The sequence below is a fragment of the Gorilla gorilla genome, chromosome 10, assembly GCF_029281585.2.
Source record: "Gorilla gorilla gorilla isolate KB3781 chromosome 10, NHGRI_mGorGor1-v2.1_pri, whole genome shotgun sequence".
Classification (NCBI taxonomy): Eukaryota; Metazoa; Chordata; class Mammalia; order Primates; family Hominidae; genus Gorilla; species Gorilla gorilla.
Genome location: NC_073234.2, coordinates 81,735,873 through 81,751,601, shown reverse-complemented (window position 1 = coordinate 81,751,601; position 15,729 = coordinate 81,735,873). Strand labels below are relative to the sequence as shown.

General features: G+C 39.5%; 1 protein-coding gene across 5 annotated transcripts in view; it reads left to right on the top strand.

Moving 5' to 3' along the window:
• The window catches only part of GRIP1 (glutamate receptor interacting protein 1), a 324,577-nt gene that overhangs the window by 202,377 nt on the left and 106,471 nt on the right, over positions 1 to 15,729 (top strand). For 3 of the 5 annotated variants that reach the window (XM_055357000.2, XM_031001052.3, XM_063694130.1), the window contains 4 exons: positions 5,058 to 5,205; positions 7,405 to 7,574; positions 14,146 to 14,301; positions 14,929 to 15,084. In XM_055357000.2, the coding sequence (XP_055212975.1) occupies positions 5,058 to 5,205; positions 7,405 to 7,574; positions 14,146 to 14,301; positions 14,929 to 15,084 (630 nt within the window). The remainder of the gene's footprint in view (positions 1 to 5,057; positions 5,206 to 7,404; positions 7,575 to 14,145; positions 14,302 to 14,928; positions 15,085 to 15,729) is intronic. The other 2 variants (XM_055357003.2, XM_055357004.2) reach the window with 1 other exon arrangement.

The following is a 15,729-nucleotide window of genomic DNA, read 5'->3' as shown; positions in this document are numbered from 1 at the left end:
GGATGTGACATTTGAACAGAGCAGTTGTTAAAGAAAAAAAAAAGTAGGTGAAGGAAGGGACAGGAAGAGGTGGGGCATTCTGTGTAGAGAGAACAACATAAATGAAGGCACTGTAGCTGCGGCTGACAGCATTTTGAATGACTAAAATAGGAGTTCAGGACTGGAACAGAGAGAAGCAGGGCAGAATGGTGGAAGACAAAACTGGTGAAGGAAGCAGAAGCCAGATCATGCAGCTCCTTGTAGACCATGTTAAGAACCTGTACTCCGTTACCAGAACAGCTGTGGAAAGCTTTTAAGCTTGGGATTAACGTGATGAGATATTCAATTTAAAGGATCACTCTGGATTGGGGAAGGTGAAGGGCATGAGAGGATGTGGGGAAATCAGATGATGGTAAGTTGGGCTAAAGTGGTGATCATGGAGATGGAAAGAAAGGATGAAATTGAGAGCTATTTAGGGGGTAAAATCAAGAGGAATTTATAAGGATCTGGGAGAAGATGGAGCCAGGGATGGCTCCTGCGTTTCTGGTTTGTGTGATGGAGTGCAGCGTGAACCCATCACTGGAGAAGGAAACCTGCAGAAGCAGTGGAGTAGGGTGGTCTCACTCTTCAGTTTGGGACATGTGTCGGTTCCTAGGAGATATCCAAAAATTGTTCTAAGTGACAGATAGGAGCTTGGGGGAATGATGTATGCTGGATTTAAGAGTGACTGAGGTAAGTGAAACTGTGGGCTACTGAGGTGAGAGAATACAAGACTGAGCTCATGTTATGTAGACTGTTGTCAATAAGCCCTGATTGTCTTTCATGAGATAAACATCCTCTTTTCTTCATCATTTTTTTTCTGGTTAGTTAGATTAGGACCTTACTGATAGAATCTTGCTAGAAAGTTGTAGTTGTGCCCTGGAAACTTCTTAATGTGGAAGCTTCATATTATGTGATGTCTCTTTGAAGGCGGAAGCCATCCCTCCAAACTCAGTCTTTAAAGGATATTATTATTGTCATCCAAATATTTGAAGATCTGAGGATTTTTATCCCACCTTCATAAACATAGTTATTAAGAATCACTTTTCTATCTAGCTGCTCATCTCTTCTATTGATTGTAGGATACTGGGATTTAGATTCTAGCTACTGTATATTTTCATAAAGTTGGTTAACCTGCCTTAACTTTCTCTGGCTAGCTACTTAACTGGCATCATTATTTCTCTGTAGATTCACAGATTGTAATGACTAGGGAAATTTTATTCAAATCTCTTCATTTTACAAGTGAAGAAAATGAGGTCTAAGGGAGATGATGGCTCGGGCCACATGCTGAGTTGATGATATGGCAAGAACCACCCTCTAGCTGGTCCTCAGCTCCAGCCTTGAGCCCTGTGTAGCACCACACTGCCTCTTCCCTTAACCATGACTTTAAATTAATCTTACCTCAGAACTGTAAAGCTTTCTACTTTAAGTTTTAAAAAAGATTCATTAATTGCATATTTGCATCCCCCAAATGGAAATATTACACTTGTTGTTTTTTCAAGCCTTAATGGGGCAAGTTGTACTTAAAGAGAGACTTATTCTAGTTTCCAGTCACAGAAGCGTACTGTAGAAGCTGTGGATGCTCTCTCTCTCACCCTCTAAATTAATGATGGCAGAGGATCTGGCATCCTTTTCCTAAGCTTCTTAATACTCCTACTCCTATCATTTCTTTCTACCAGAACAATTTCATGTTAATTCTTCATGATCATTGGAACATTAAAACGACAAAAATATAAGTTTTAATACTTTGGCAAATATACAGCCCATGGAAAAAAAAAAAAACAACTAACTTAAGGGTTTATATTTAAACACCTTTTGAATATCCTGATGACCTCTTTAAAAATTCTCATGTTTAATCATGATTTAGTACTTTTTAGAAAAATGAATACTTTGTTTGAGTATTGGGTAATGGTTGGTTGTAGTTTTATAAAATTTACACCTGCAAATACCTACTTTAAATAGCCACTTCTTATAAAAACAGTTCAAGACAGATACATTGGCGCAGTCCTCTCAAATGAAAAGGCCTATTGGAATACCAATTCAGTCACTGTACCAAAGGCCCAGACTCACAATGCTCACATAAATACGATAGAAGTTTATTTCTCAATCTCTTGAGAAATCCCTGAAGATTTTAGGAACCTAGGCTTCATCTATCTCATGGCTTGATGCCCTGGTCTGCATGGTTGAAGATGGCTTACCAGTTCTGAGCCCACATTCCACCAGCAAGGGGGAAATGAGGGAGAGGGGGTCACAGCCATTCTTTTTAAGAGCACATCCTGGAACACAGTCACATCTCACTTCCCATTGGCTGGAACCTGGTCCTATGGCTACACCTTGCTGCAAGGGAGGCTGGGAAATGTGGTTCTTAACTGGGCAGCCATTTGCTTAGCTAAAACTTAGAAACCCTATTACTGACAAAAGAAGAGAAGATGAGATATCAGGGAACACCTACCAGTTTCTGTCATTCCTAAAAGAGATTAATAAGTAATATAGAAACTTTATCACTTTCACCTGTTAAGTAAAATAAATTTATCTTTAGACATGACAAAACCATAAGGAAAAACATAAAGTGATTTTCACCCCACAAACATACCTATTAAAATCCAACAAGACCATGGAACGTGGGTTTGAGAAATCAGAATTAGTCATTCTAAAGTTCTAGAAAGATAATGTGAGAAAAGGCCCTGGTAGGCCAGAGCTCATGCACGGTTTGGCTGAGCAGAAAAAGGTTGCTATGCAGCGTGCTTAAGGAACAGAAGGATATGGCTGACTGCTGGGGGTGGAGCCAGAGGCATCACCTTGTGTGCACTGGGCTCAACCACAGATCTTTGTTAAAATTGAGAGGTGGGTGAAATTAACCACCTTAGTGATAGAAGGACAACTAAAACAGAGGCTGCAGGGACTAACAAGGATTCTTTACTAGGGTCTCCTGACTAAGGCTCATGATGTGCAAACTACCATTGCACATAGCCACGGGGCCCACTCACTGAAAACTCCAAGATGAGAGTAAGGCAGGACGCACAATGACCAGGTGAGACTCTGCAGAGAAACAAAGCAGCAAATGAGGGAGAAGGAGAGAGAGAAGCCAGGACATTGTCATTGGCCCTAGTCTGATGTCAGGAGATCAGGGGAATTAATACATCAAGGTGAACGAGAGCAGAGAGTAGCATCCACCATAGTTAGGCTTATGGGCAAATCAACCGTAGGATCTGGAGTAGTTGTAATACCCCAGAGCCAAAAACTCTCCTTAATAATTAAGACCTTTGGCTCCTTGCAGATACTATTAATGAAACTCTGCTCTGGAATTGACAGGAAGAGATATAGGCCCTGATGGTCTCTTAACCTTTTTAAGGACTAACATTTCAATCTTACCAGTCAGTTAGGAAACATGGTGTTAATACATACAAGAATCCTTAGCACTGGATATGCATGTTGTTGGCCTGGATATTGTCATCTTTACTTTAATAAGTATCTTATCTCAAACTGAAGATGGCTCTCTCCCATGGACCTTTCAGCTTCATGAGTCAGTGCATATTACCTGAGCTTCAGGAATGGGAATACAGATTTCCTATTTCACTATATCTGAATGGGGCCTTGATGACAAAGATGTTCTTGCAGAAAGGCAAAATTGTGTTAATGGAGTGTCAAACATCAGAACAGTCAAAAATTAGAAAAAGATTACAGACCAATATGCAGTCTTGAAAAATGACATGACTCAAAGGCTTGAGGTCATAATATAGCAATAATGAAAATATCCTATATGTATAACAAAGTGCTTTGTTCATTGGTTTGGTTTTAATAAACACTGTGGAAAAGATACCATTGTATAGGTAAGCAAGCACGCTTAGAAAGTTTTAGTATTGTTAATTGTCAATTTTATCAAAGTACAAAAAAAGGAAAGTTTTAGTAACTAGTCTTGTCTTAGATACCATGACACAAATGTTGTGAAAATGAGAATTGAATCCAGAAGTTTTAATTCTATGTCCCAGACTCTTTCCCTTGTGTCTGTGGCTCTAATGAGCTTTAAGCAACATCATGAGCTTTCTCATTTGTTCATGCATTCATTCCACAACTATTAGTGGCATACCTCCGATGTGCTAATCATTATTCTAGGCACTGAGAATGCTGTGATTGACAAGACATAGTCTCTGCCTTCAAGCATGTTTACAGTCTGGCAAGGAACACAGGCATGTCGTCCGTACTGGCCACTATGAACCAGTGAGATGTATGCTACAACAGCAGGAATAGAGCAGGCTGTAGAAGCACATGTGAAAAGCATCTTACCAAATTACAATTTAGGCTTCCCGAGGAATTGATGTTGGCATTGAGTATGCAAATGTTAGAAGGAGTTGAAGGAACAAAGAGTGTTCCAAGCCAAAAATAAAGCATATATGAAGTTAAGCTTTACAAATTCAACTTAGTGTAACATTCCTACTACTTGGCTAGAGACATCATCCATCCATCCATTCTTCTGATTATCTATCTACCCATCCATTCATCCTTCCATCCCTCTTGTCATTCTTTTATTTATCCACCCACCCATCCTTCTTTTCTTTCTTCCTCCCTTCCTCCCTTCCTTTCTTTCTTCTTTCCTTCCTTTCTTTTTTATATCCATCCTTTCATCCATTCATTCATCCATCCGTCTATTTATTCCTGGTAGGTGCTAAGATATTTATTGAATTAAGTAATTAATTTAAAAAACCTTTGCTGAGAGACCTAGTATATGCTAGGCATTGTGCCAAGCACTGTGGAGGGGATAAAGATACATAAGATATCCCAAGTGACATGAAGCTTAAAATCTCATTGAAGAGATGAACATTACACATACATTAATACAATACAAGCTGAATGGAACAGGTGTGTTAAGAGGTGCTCTATGAATTTATTATTGACTGTGGGGATATTATATGGAGGGAAATCTAAGTTTCAGTGATAAAATTAACAGGCTAACACCAAACTGAATATTCTTCATCTCTTTCTTTTGTCTCTTTGCTTATTTGTTTTATTTGTTTTGTTTTCTGAAATTTGTTCTTTGACAGACTCCGTGGCAACAGCATCCGGGCCGCTACTAGTCGAAGTTGCCAAAACTCCTGGTGCCAGCCTTGGGGTTGCCCTAACTACCTCGATGTGCTGTAACAAACAAGTCATTGTCATAGACAAAATCAAATCTGCAAGTATTGCAGACAGGTAAGTATTGTAGAAAGTGCCTAATTTTCCGCCAGGCGCAGTGGCTCATGCCTGTAATCCCAACACTTTGGGAGGCCGAGGCGGGTGAATCACCTGAGGTCAGGAGTTTGAGACCAGCTTGGCCAACATGGTGAAACCCCATCTCTACTAAAAATACAAGAAATTAGCCAGTCATGGTGGCAGGTGCCTGTAATCCCAGCTACTCGGGAGGCTGAGGCACGAGAATCACTTAAACTCGCGAGGCAGAGGTTGCAGTGAGCTGAACCATTGCACTCCAGCCTGGGCAACAAGAGTGAAACTCCATCTCAAAAAAAAAAGAAAGAAAGAAAGAAAGAAAGTGCCCCTTTTCAAAACTCCATGTGTGCAATTTTAAATATATATACACACATATGTACATACACTTGTAATACACATATACACATGCATATACACATACACACACACACACACACACACACACACACACACACACACACAGTTCTCTTGCCAGTTTATACAGGTTTCACACACAGAAGCAAGTTACTGTTGCAGGGCTTAAAAATTCACCTATGTCTCAGCCACCCCATGATGTCACTTCACCTCATCCAGATGTTTGGTGTGGCCTTTAGCAATAGAAAAAAAAATCAAGCAACTAGGCAAGTTTTCTTACTGTGTCCTAGGGCACTAGCCTGTTCTTAATGTAGGGTAGCTGAGTAGATCTTTCTTAAACCCCATGCAGAGCAGTGATGGGTTTTCCTGAATTGTTGACAATTAAATCCTGCTACCATAAAATCTGATTTCTTTGTTTCTTAAATAAATAAAACAATACTTTTAAAAATATTTTTTACAATACTTTAAAAAAGTCCTATACTCTCATAGCATGTTAATCTTAGGATTTTACAACCTTCGAGGGTGTCTTAAAACATCATTAGCTTTAATGCCACAATAAAAATGAAATTTCATGTTTCTAATTAATATTTTATACTCGTAAGGTAAAAGGGGAAGAAAAAAAAGACTACCTTTCCGTCTAATTAATTATTTTACAGCTCCTGGTAAGAAAAACCTCATCTCCCATAGCTAAAGCACTCCAAGTGCAAAAAATGTGGAATTATGTTTTTAGTTGGAAGATATGACTTTAAATGCTTTTGTCTTGAGAAGTAGACTATTCACACTGGGAATTTATAGATATACTGCACCTGAATGACCAGTCTCCCCTGTATGTTTCCAGCCCTCTTCTCCACGTGCCCCTCAACCTGCCTTTCCACCTCCAGCCATGGTGCAGTGAACTGCAGCAACCCCCCGTAGTGGTCAGTCTACATCTCCACTGTGGTCTTACCTGACATTCAGTCCTTATCAGTGACAGCCATTGATCCAGGGGTGTTCTGCAGTTCAATGGCACAGGATGCTTTAATTTTCTCCCTCTGTTTTTTCCCATTCCACAGGGGGTAACCAGTTTAAGGAGCTGTTCACTTGACTGGTATGTGGGGATGCTGACGACTGCGCTAGCTTTTCTTAACTCATCCAGTAGCCAGCTCTTGAGTTCAGCAAGATGTAGCAGCTAGCCCCTTCCCTGCCCCCATCTTTCCCCTTGACTCACCATGCAGGCCTGGTTTTATTACTCACTTGACTCCTGCATAATTTCTACCATTATCAAGAGCTTTTATACTAATACATGTTCAACTCTAGAATAACATAATAATAGAGAACTGGTGATCTTGAAGCTTGTCTGAGGATTCCAAGGAAGTATTACTGAAATCTCCCCAAGTTATTCTTCTTTACACATAAAATAGACCCTATTCCAATTCTGAGAGTCATGTTTGAGATTCTGAAGATTTACCCACTCATGTTTATAGATAGAAAAGCCTAGAACAAAAAAACACAGACAAAAGTCCAGGGGAAACATTTTCCTATTTTTCCCTTTCCTCTTGCTCGCTTTCCCTCAACTTTCCACACAAGCACTCCAAAATAAGACTTTTTTTTAAAGAAAGACAAGAGAAAACATTTCGTTGAATTTTTCTCTATTTTCCACAAGGTTTTACTTCCTTATTCATATTCAAGGTACTTAAAATTTGGCAGATGGTGTTTCCTATAACACTCAAACTTTTCTTTTTTTTTTTTTAAGTAAATGAAAAACTGTGAAATTTTAACTATGAAGGACATGAAAGTCAGATTCCAAAGAGGAAGGCACTGCCTCTTACCGAGTATGTCTCCTTTCCGTAGATGTGGCGCATTGCATGTGGGAGATCACATCCTCTCCATCGATGGAACCAGCATGGAGTACTGTACACTTGCGGAAGCAACCCAGTTCCTGGCCAACACCACTGACCAGGTCAAGCTTGAGATCCTTCCCCATCATCAGACCCGGCTGGCCCTAAAGGGGCCCGACCATGGTGAGATGGTCCACCTGGATCAAGCTCTTTCTCTGGCCCTCACAGTGTTGCTCCCTCTAGCAGAGTTAGACAGCAGAAAGACACTGGGTCTCATTCTGCCTTTTTTTTTTTTTTTTTGAGACGGAGTCTCACTCTGTCCCCCGGGCTGGAATGCAGTAGCATGATCTCGGCTGACTCCAACATCTGCCTCCTGGGTTCAAGCCATTCTCCTACCTCAGCCTCCCGAGTAGCTGGGATTACAGGTGACCGCCACCATGCCCAGCTAATTTTTGTATTTTTAATAGAGACAGGGTTTCACCATGTTGGTCAGACTCATCATTTCTTTTTAAAACAAGGTTATGTTTGTTTACTCTAATTCATCTTCCAAAGTCTTTTTTCCAAGCCACACATAATTTGCTTGAAACCCTAACATCGAGGAAAAAATTTTCAGGCTAGTGCTATTTGATATTTTTTTCTTAAAAAAGTCTTTGGTGCAAATTGAATGTGCAGACAAGGAAAATAATTTGACTTCCTGGTATACATTTTGAATTTCCAGTCTAGATGAAGGCCAATGAAGGCAAATAGTAAAGCTCTCACTTAAAAATAAATAAGTAAAGTAGATTTTAATAGCAGAACCTTCAAATATTTGGCAGGAATCAGAGGGAACCAGTTATATGAAGCCTTGGTTTACAATATATTATGTCTTTTGCCAGTGTAGTTTTTTTCCTAGGATAGAGAACGACCTGTCTGAGCAAACATCTTGTCTGGGAGAATCAGAATATTTAACTCCATTTATTCAGTAGAAAGTGTCAGCTGAAGGTATCTGCATTTTGACTCCCTTGAAATTCACAGATACATTTGCTGGGTGTTTATACCGTCTACCTAGGCACCTTTAAGCAAAACCTGGTATGAGAAAGGGGTCTTTGAGCCCCAAATCAAATGAAGTCAAGTTCTCCAGTAGGATATTTGTTCCGACTCCTTTTCCTGCCCTGTTCCTTAAACCAAACACCATTCCTTTGTACTCCTTGAAATTAGAGACCTCACTAGTATTGTCAGGGTGGCCTGAAGGAGGATAATGCATTTCTGTATATTTAGACACAGTGCAGTTTTCTCTGAAATTGAAATTTTGCTTATGAGGGGGTCATTTGTACTGTATCTCCCACCTTTTAAAATGCACTACACTTCTCCACAGTCTGGGGCGGGGGGAAAGAGGGACCAGATAATTTTCATACTAAATCAGTCAGCTGGATGCAACCTTTTTAATTAAATGGAGCTTAGACAGCCCTGAAGCTAATGAAAATCTCTAGTACAACATTACCCTTATCAGATTTTAATTTTACACATTGGAGTAGAGAAATGATGCAGCATAGGCAGGTTATGAAAAGAAAATCAGCGTCACAGTATTGGAATAGCAATGCAAACAGCTGTAGGAATGTGCCGTTCACAAGGTTGCACACCATTCCTATCAGGAGGCCCCGTGGGCCCTTCCTGCACTCTGGCAGAGAGGAGAGATTTCTGAAGCTGTTTAAGTTTCTTTAAATTAATTGGCAGTCGTCATTGGATTTGGAGCACAGTAGCCATAAGAATGTACACTGTGTAGTGCTCTCTCAGCATGGGGTTTTGCTTGCTAAATTCTGGTATCAGCAAATCAGAAATGCATACCAGACCCTTTTAAAATGTTAGCATCTTTAGTAATCTTTTTTATTTTTCTTTAATTGGCCCTATATACAATTCATAAATAATTCAAGTGTTTTCAACTCATAGAATATTAAATTTTTTAACCTGCCAAGGCAATTTGAGTTTAATTTATACACTAAAATATATGGACTAAGCACAAATTTTTTGCCTTTATTGTGGAAAACCTGATGTCGTTTGTGTTGCAGGGATAGGAAACTGATAGGAAGTTTAAGTAATTCTAGCTTCCACTTCTGACTCCATCATCTACGTTTACTGAAAGTTGTTCACTGTCTTTCTTATCAAGCAGGTGTTTCCGCTATATTGCACATTAAAATCAGACTTGGATTTCCAAGAGGAAATAAATTTTGGCTCCTAAACATAATTAAATCATAGTAAAGAAGAAAAACAAACAAAAAATTATTATTGTGTTTACAATTCTCAAATTTTTGACTAGTGGAGTTTTACATAGTTTTACCCTTTCTCCACAAGAAAGTTCTGATTGTTTTTTCAAGATCTCTGATGCCTGAACAGTGTGTCTCTCAACACACTTCCCAAATTTCCAGATTATGTTAGCAGTAAAGCATACACCATGGAGTTTTCAGGCCAGTGTGGAAATGAATATCTCAACTTGGGATAAGAGATTAGTTATGCCTTTCACTGATAAATAGCAGCATTAAAGAAGCTGACAAAAATGAGTTTTCAGTGAGGTTAGAAATTTTTCCCACTGAGGGTTTTCAGGAGACATAATTGGATTGAAGGAAACTGACGTTTTGGAAAGGAAAATGTGACCAGAGTCACTAGACTCGACATATTCAGTACCAGGAGGACCTTCCATTTGAGAGCTCCAGGGCAACCTGGAACCACTGTGGTCTGCTCTCTCGAACATCCTGAACAGAGCAAGAGGCTGCAATTAGAGAAAGAAGAAAGAAAAGTAACTTCTGTGGCCATACATCTCTTGAGACTGCAGTAGTGATGTCACCATGGAATGATACAAGAACCATAATATTTTAAATGTGTTGTTTTCTTATCCATAACAAGGGACTTAGACATACCCATAGGAAGAGGCGGTATGTCTGGTGGTTGAAGCGGGGACTTTAGGATCACGTGTCCAGAGCTTCACCTCTGACTCCACCACGTGGGGTCTTAAGCAAGTTACCCGACTTTTCTATACCTCAGTTGCTTCATCTGTAAAATGGGGGTCATAATAATACTTGCCTCAAAGGAATATTGTGAACATTGTCTGAGCTAATCCATGAAAAAGCACCTAGCACAGTGCCTAGTATATAATAAGTAATCAGTGAAAGTAGGCTACGATTATTGGCTTTATTAAATGAGAGAATGTCTATAAGTGCTCTTTGCAAAATGACAGGACATGCCAAAAATGTAACATCTTATTATTAAACTTTGGAAATACTTGCCTATCAAGTACACCACTGTAAAACAGAAAACATTTGGAGTGTACATTCAAAATAGGCAGCAGCTCTCTTCTCTGGCCTACATTATTTGTTCAACACCTTTTGCATTCATCATCCATGGCATACAGTTTTGTGCATTATCTTATATCATTTTTGTCTCTTAATTATTTTGTATGTATGAAGATTTAATCCCCAGTAGTAATTAAAAGTCAAGGTAAATGGTATGGCCTTTAACCTGCCTGTAGCAATTGGCACAGTCTGGGAAAGCAATAGGTGGTAAATAATATCTTCCTTATTGACTTATTAATTGTGCTGTACAGTCCTAACAAATGCCCAGTAATTTTCAAAGCTCTCAATGAAGAAGCGGGTCAAAAGGTGGGTGTAGAATCCCGAAGTGCATTCGCCGTACCCTGGCTTCATTTGAAACACAGATGGTACTTTGTGAAAAGTACGCTAAAGTGTCGGTGGTTGTAAATTGGCCAGACACAGTAATAACTGCGTCTTGCTAAAATGTCTTCTTGTACACCCAAAGTAGAATGAGGATGGTGAGAGAGAATCCATAAGGGACATCTCCTGCAATAAATACTCTTTTGTCTCAAGGAAAATGCTGCTGCCGTGTTCACATGGACACTCTGGCTGATATTCCCGTTCATTCATGCATTTGTTTATTCATTCACTCATGTATTAGTCATTATATACCAGGCACTGTTCTAGTTGCTAGGATATATTTAGTGAGCAAGACAGGCAAAGTATATCCCTACTCTTATAGAATTCACATTCTAATACAGACAGACAAACATTAAAAATATATTAAATAAATAAAGCTGTTTCAGACAGCAATAAGTACCATGAAGAATGTAAAACAGTAACGAGATAGCATGGGGAGGGCAGCTCCTTCAGCCAGGGAGATCAGCAACAACTTCTCTGAGGAGGTGGCACCTCGGGTGAGACCTGAATGATGAGAAGGAGGCAGTCATACAAACAACTGGGGAAAGAACAGCAAGTGCAAAGGCCTTGAGGCAGGAAGGAACCTGACTTGTTCTAAGAATAGACATAAGATCAGTGTGGCTAAAATATACAAATGATGGGTAGAGTGATATGGATGAAACTAGAGAGATAGGCAGGGGCTGCATTTGATTCTCTTTGTAATAGTTAGCTATTCAGGCCAGGCGCAGTGGCTCATGACTGTAATCCCAGCACTTGGGAGGCCAAGGCAGGCGGATCACCTGAGGTCGGGAGTTTGAGACCAGCCTGGCTAACATGGCAAAACCCCGTCTCTACCAAAAATACAAAAATTAGCTGGGTGTGGTGGTGGGCACCTATAATCCCAGCTACTGGGAAGGGTGAGGTGAGAGAATCGCTTGAACCTGAGAGGCAGAGTTTGCAGTGAGCTGAGATTGCACCATTGCACTCCATCCTGAGTGACAAGAGTGAAACTGTCTCAAAAAAAAGAAAGTAACCTATTCAAACAGGAGTGGCATGATCTAACTTATGTATTTAGAAGGCCACCCTAGCTGTGTTGTGGAAGGTAGGTATGCAGGAGATGAGTTGGGAAGCCATGTCTGAAGGTGTTACAGTGGTCTAGATGAAGGAGGTGGCAGCTTGAAGTAGGAAAGTGGAGAGAGAGGGGGAATCCAAACCACAAACAGGGCAGTTGAGTAGAAGGAGCAGACCAGATGGTTTAGGGTAACAAAATTATAGTGGCTATGAAGGTTTCTGCTGCAGATTTCTGAGAAATTCTCTAAACTTAAATGTCCAATGAGTGAAATTTGTTGAGTGAAAGATAAATTTATTTCCTTTAAAAGATACTTTATTGTTGGCACGTAAATGGAAAAGTAGACAAATCAATATACTCTAAACTCATTTGTTTTTATTCTGTGTGCCAGCACCATGCTAAGCACCGTATTTGCCTAATTCTCAATATCCCTGTGAGGTAGATGATTTCATGATCTCCATTTGACGTATGAGGAAATTCATACGTTTAGAGTGGCTGAGTAGCTGGCCAAGGTCATACAAAGAGGAAGGGCTGGAGGCAGAGCTGAAACCCAGGTCTGCTTCACCCCGCAGTGATCTGTCCGTGCTAGTGCTTTTTTTTCATGTCCTGTTTCATTCTAGAAAGTATGCGAATTGACCAATTCAGCTGGCATCACAGTTGATGTAACTTAAGTTCTTATCTAAATGACTCTCCTTTCAATGCATAGAGTATTTCACCTCTCTACATATTCACTTGTAAGACACCTAACACCAAAATCATGAAAGTAGAAGGAGATATAAATTCATATGTTAAGTCAGGCATGGTGGCTCATGCCTTAATCCCAACAACTCAGGGCTGAGGTGGAAGGATCACTTGAGACCAGCTTGGGTAACATAGGCAGACCCTCATTTCTACACAAATAAAATAATAAAAAATTAGCTGGGCGTGGTGGCGTGGGCCTGTAGTGCCAGCTACTCAGGAGGCTGAGGCGGGAGGATTGCCTGAACCCAGGAGTTCAAGATTACGAGAGCTATGATCACACCACTGCACTCCAGCCTGGGTGACACAGCAAGACCCCATCTCTAGAAAAATAAAATAAGTTCATATGTTATTTTGAGTTCTTTAAGATTATTAAATGAAAAACTTCATATCAGACATAATAACAAACATTATATTGCTCATATTTCAGAACACTGGGTGGAATATCAAATCTTAATATTGAAACTAGAATGGAAACATGATAAAGATTTTCTAAAACATAAAAGGGATGGCAATTTGAAATTTTAATAAAGTTTGAAATAAACTTTATTAAAATTTTATGGCATCAAGGAAATATAAAAACATGAAATATTTTAATTATTTCTAATGTAAATATGCTTTTTCAAAAAATCATAAAATATAGAGACTTTTATCTTCTCCTTATTAGTCGAGATACAGATAAGATTCTGATACTGATAGATGATTAGAGTGGTTTATTGTTGAGGAAAATCAAGTCCAAGTGATGGATTGTAGTGCGATTAAAATGTCAGAGCAGTAAATTCTGATGTGTGACTAGTAAACCACTTGAATCGTGCACCAACGTGATTTATTGCTCCTTCTTTTCTTTTTCTCAAAACAAGTGCTACTAAGTGGCCAAGATTTGCAAATCTTTAATTACTAATTGTGTGCCATAGATCTTTGAGGGGCTGACTTTTAAGTTAAAAAAAAAAATGTTCTTAATCTCAGCTGCAAAGCACCGAGGGAGATTAGAAATTGATTCAATAGTCATCTTAAAAGAAGAAAAAATGAGCTGAGGAAAGATATGCATTATTCTTGGGAAGATGAAAAGTTTACATCCTTTATGTTAATCATCTATTTTGCTGACCACTGAGAAAAGGGCAAAGCCAAGTAGATTTGCTTTTATTTGCAAGCAGCTTTCTTTTTTGTTATACTTTTAATTTGGGCAATTCAGTTATTTTTCCTCTTTTTTGGTTCTTTGTTTGTTCGTTTGTTTTTCTTATTTTTCATCATCACTTCATATGGGCAGTGAAAATTCAGAGGAGCGACAGGCAACTTACCTGGGATTCCTGGGCCAGCAACCACAGCAGCCTTCACACCAACCATCACTATAACACGTACCACCCTGACCATTGCAGAGTACCAGCCCTGACATTCCCGAAAGCACCTCCTCCAAACAGCCCTCGTAATGTTCCATGCTTTCTCCTCCTGGTCTTTTATTTCAATTATATTTTTCTCACACTTTCCTTTTCTCATCTTTGGCTTCATGGATGTTGTTTTTTCTGTTTCTTATAGTAGCAATTTATCATTTCTGACATCTCCTAGGTTTTTTTTCTTTTCCATCAGAAAGCATTTGTTGTTAGGAAAGGATGTAAATGTTCAGAATGCTTTATATGTGGCTCAGGAAGTAATAATTCAGAATATTATACAGAGACAATGTTCTCAGGTCTTCTTTGTATATGTGGAATCACTTATGAAATTCATGTCAGAAAATATCTATGAAAATGAGATTATGTATCTGATGCATTGAGTTGTTCATGGACAAAGTTGTTCTTTTGTTTGTTTAAAGCAATTCTCATAGAGTCTCTTTGTGTTCCCATGAGCTTATAAAGATCCTGCTGCCCCTCAGCATTTGTAGACTCTTGTAAAGCATTGTCTCATGCTCCTGAGAGCTGGCCTCTGGCTGGCTGGGGTCCTTCCTAGCCATTGCTATGCATCATGTGTGTCTTTCTGGATTGTTACTGGTTGGCAAGTGTGGCGGGCTCACACCTCACCTGAGAGTGCTCTGTGCAACATCTTCACTCTCTTGCAGCAGCTTTGGTGTCTTCATCCTTCTCTCCTACCTCCATGAGTGCATACAGCCTGAGTTCCCTGAACATGGGGACTCTACCTCGAAGCCTCTACTCCACCAGCCCACGTGGAACCATGATGAGGAGGAGACTGAAAAAGAAAGACTTCAAAAGCTCATGTAAGTGAAATGACAGCCAATGGCATTTGGCCTGGAAAAACCGTGTGGGCAATGGAGCCTTGAAAATACTGAAATTGTGGGAAGAGTGTTTCACAGTTGCCTAAGTGATCAGGTAGATGCTGAGCAGCTAACAGCTCTGTGCCAAAGACCGTTGACACGATACCCAGTATCTGTTTGGCAATGACTGCGCCCCAATTTAACTTCAGACTGAATTCATTCATACTCCCTTTGCCTACAACTTTTTCTTTGAGATTTGAGATTTTTCTTGCTCTTTTGATGTCATAACATACCCAAAGATATGATTTTTCCTTTAAGACTCCTTTTATTATATTCTGGGTGGCTTTGGACATGAAACCTTTGTTCTTAGTTTCTTACTCATTCTAAAGAAATTTTGTGAAAACGATGCTCCCCTTTTGATAAATATAAGATTCTCATGCATTCATTTAATGTTGTCATAAATTTTATACTAAATTATATTTTGTTACCCTCCTCCCCAAAACAATGATAAATATGAACATTCCCTTTTAAACTATATCTCATTCCCCAAGACTCCAATACTTTTTCCAGAAGCCTACCCCACTGGTAATCAGTGATCTAACATATACTTCTTATTGTCCACTCCAGCCTAAGGAAGATTGGAAGAAT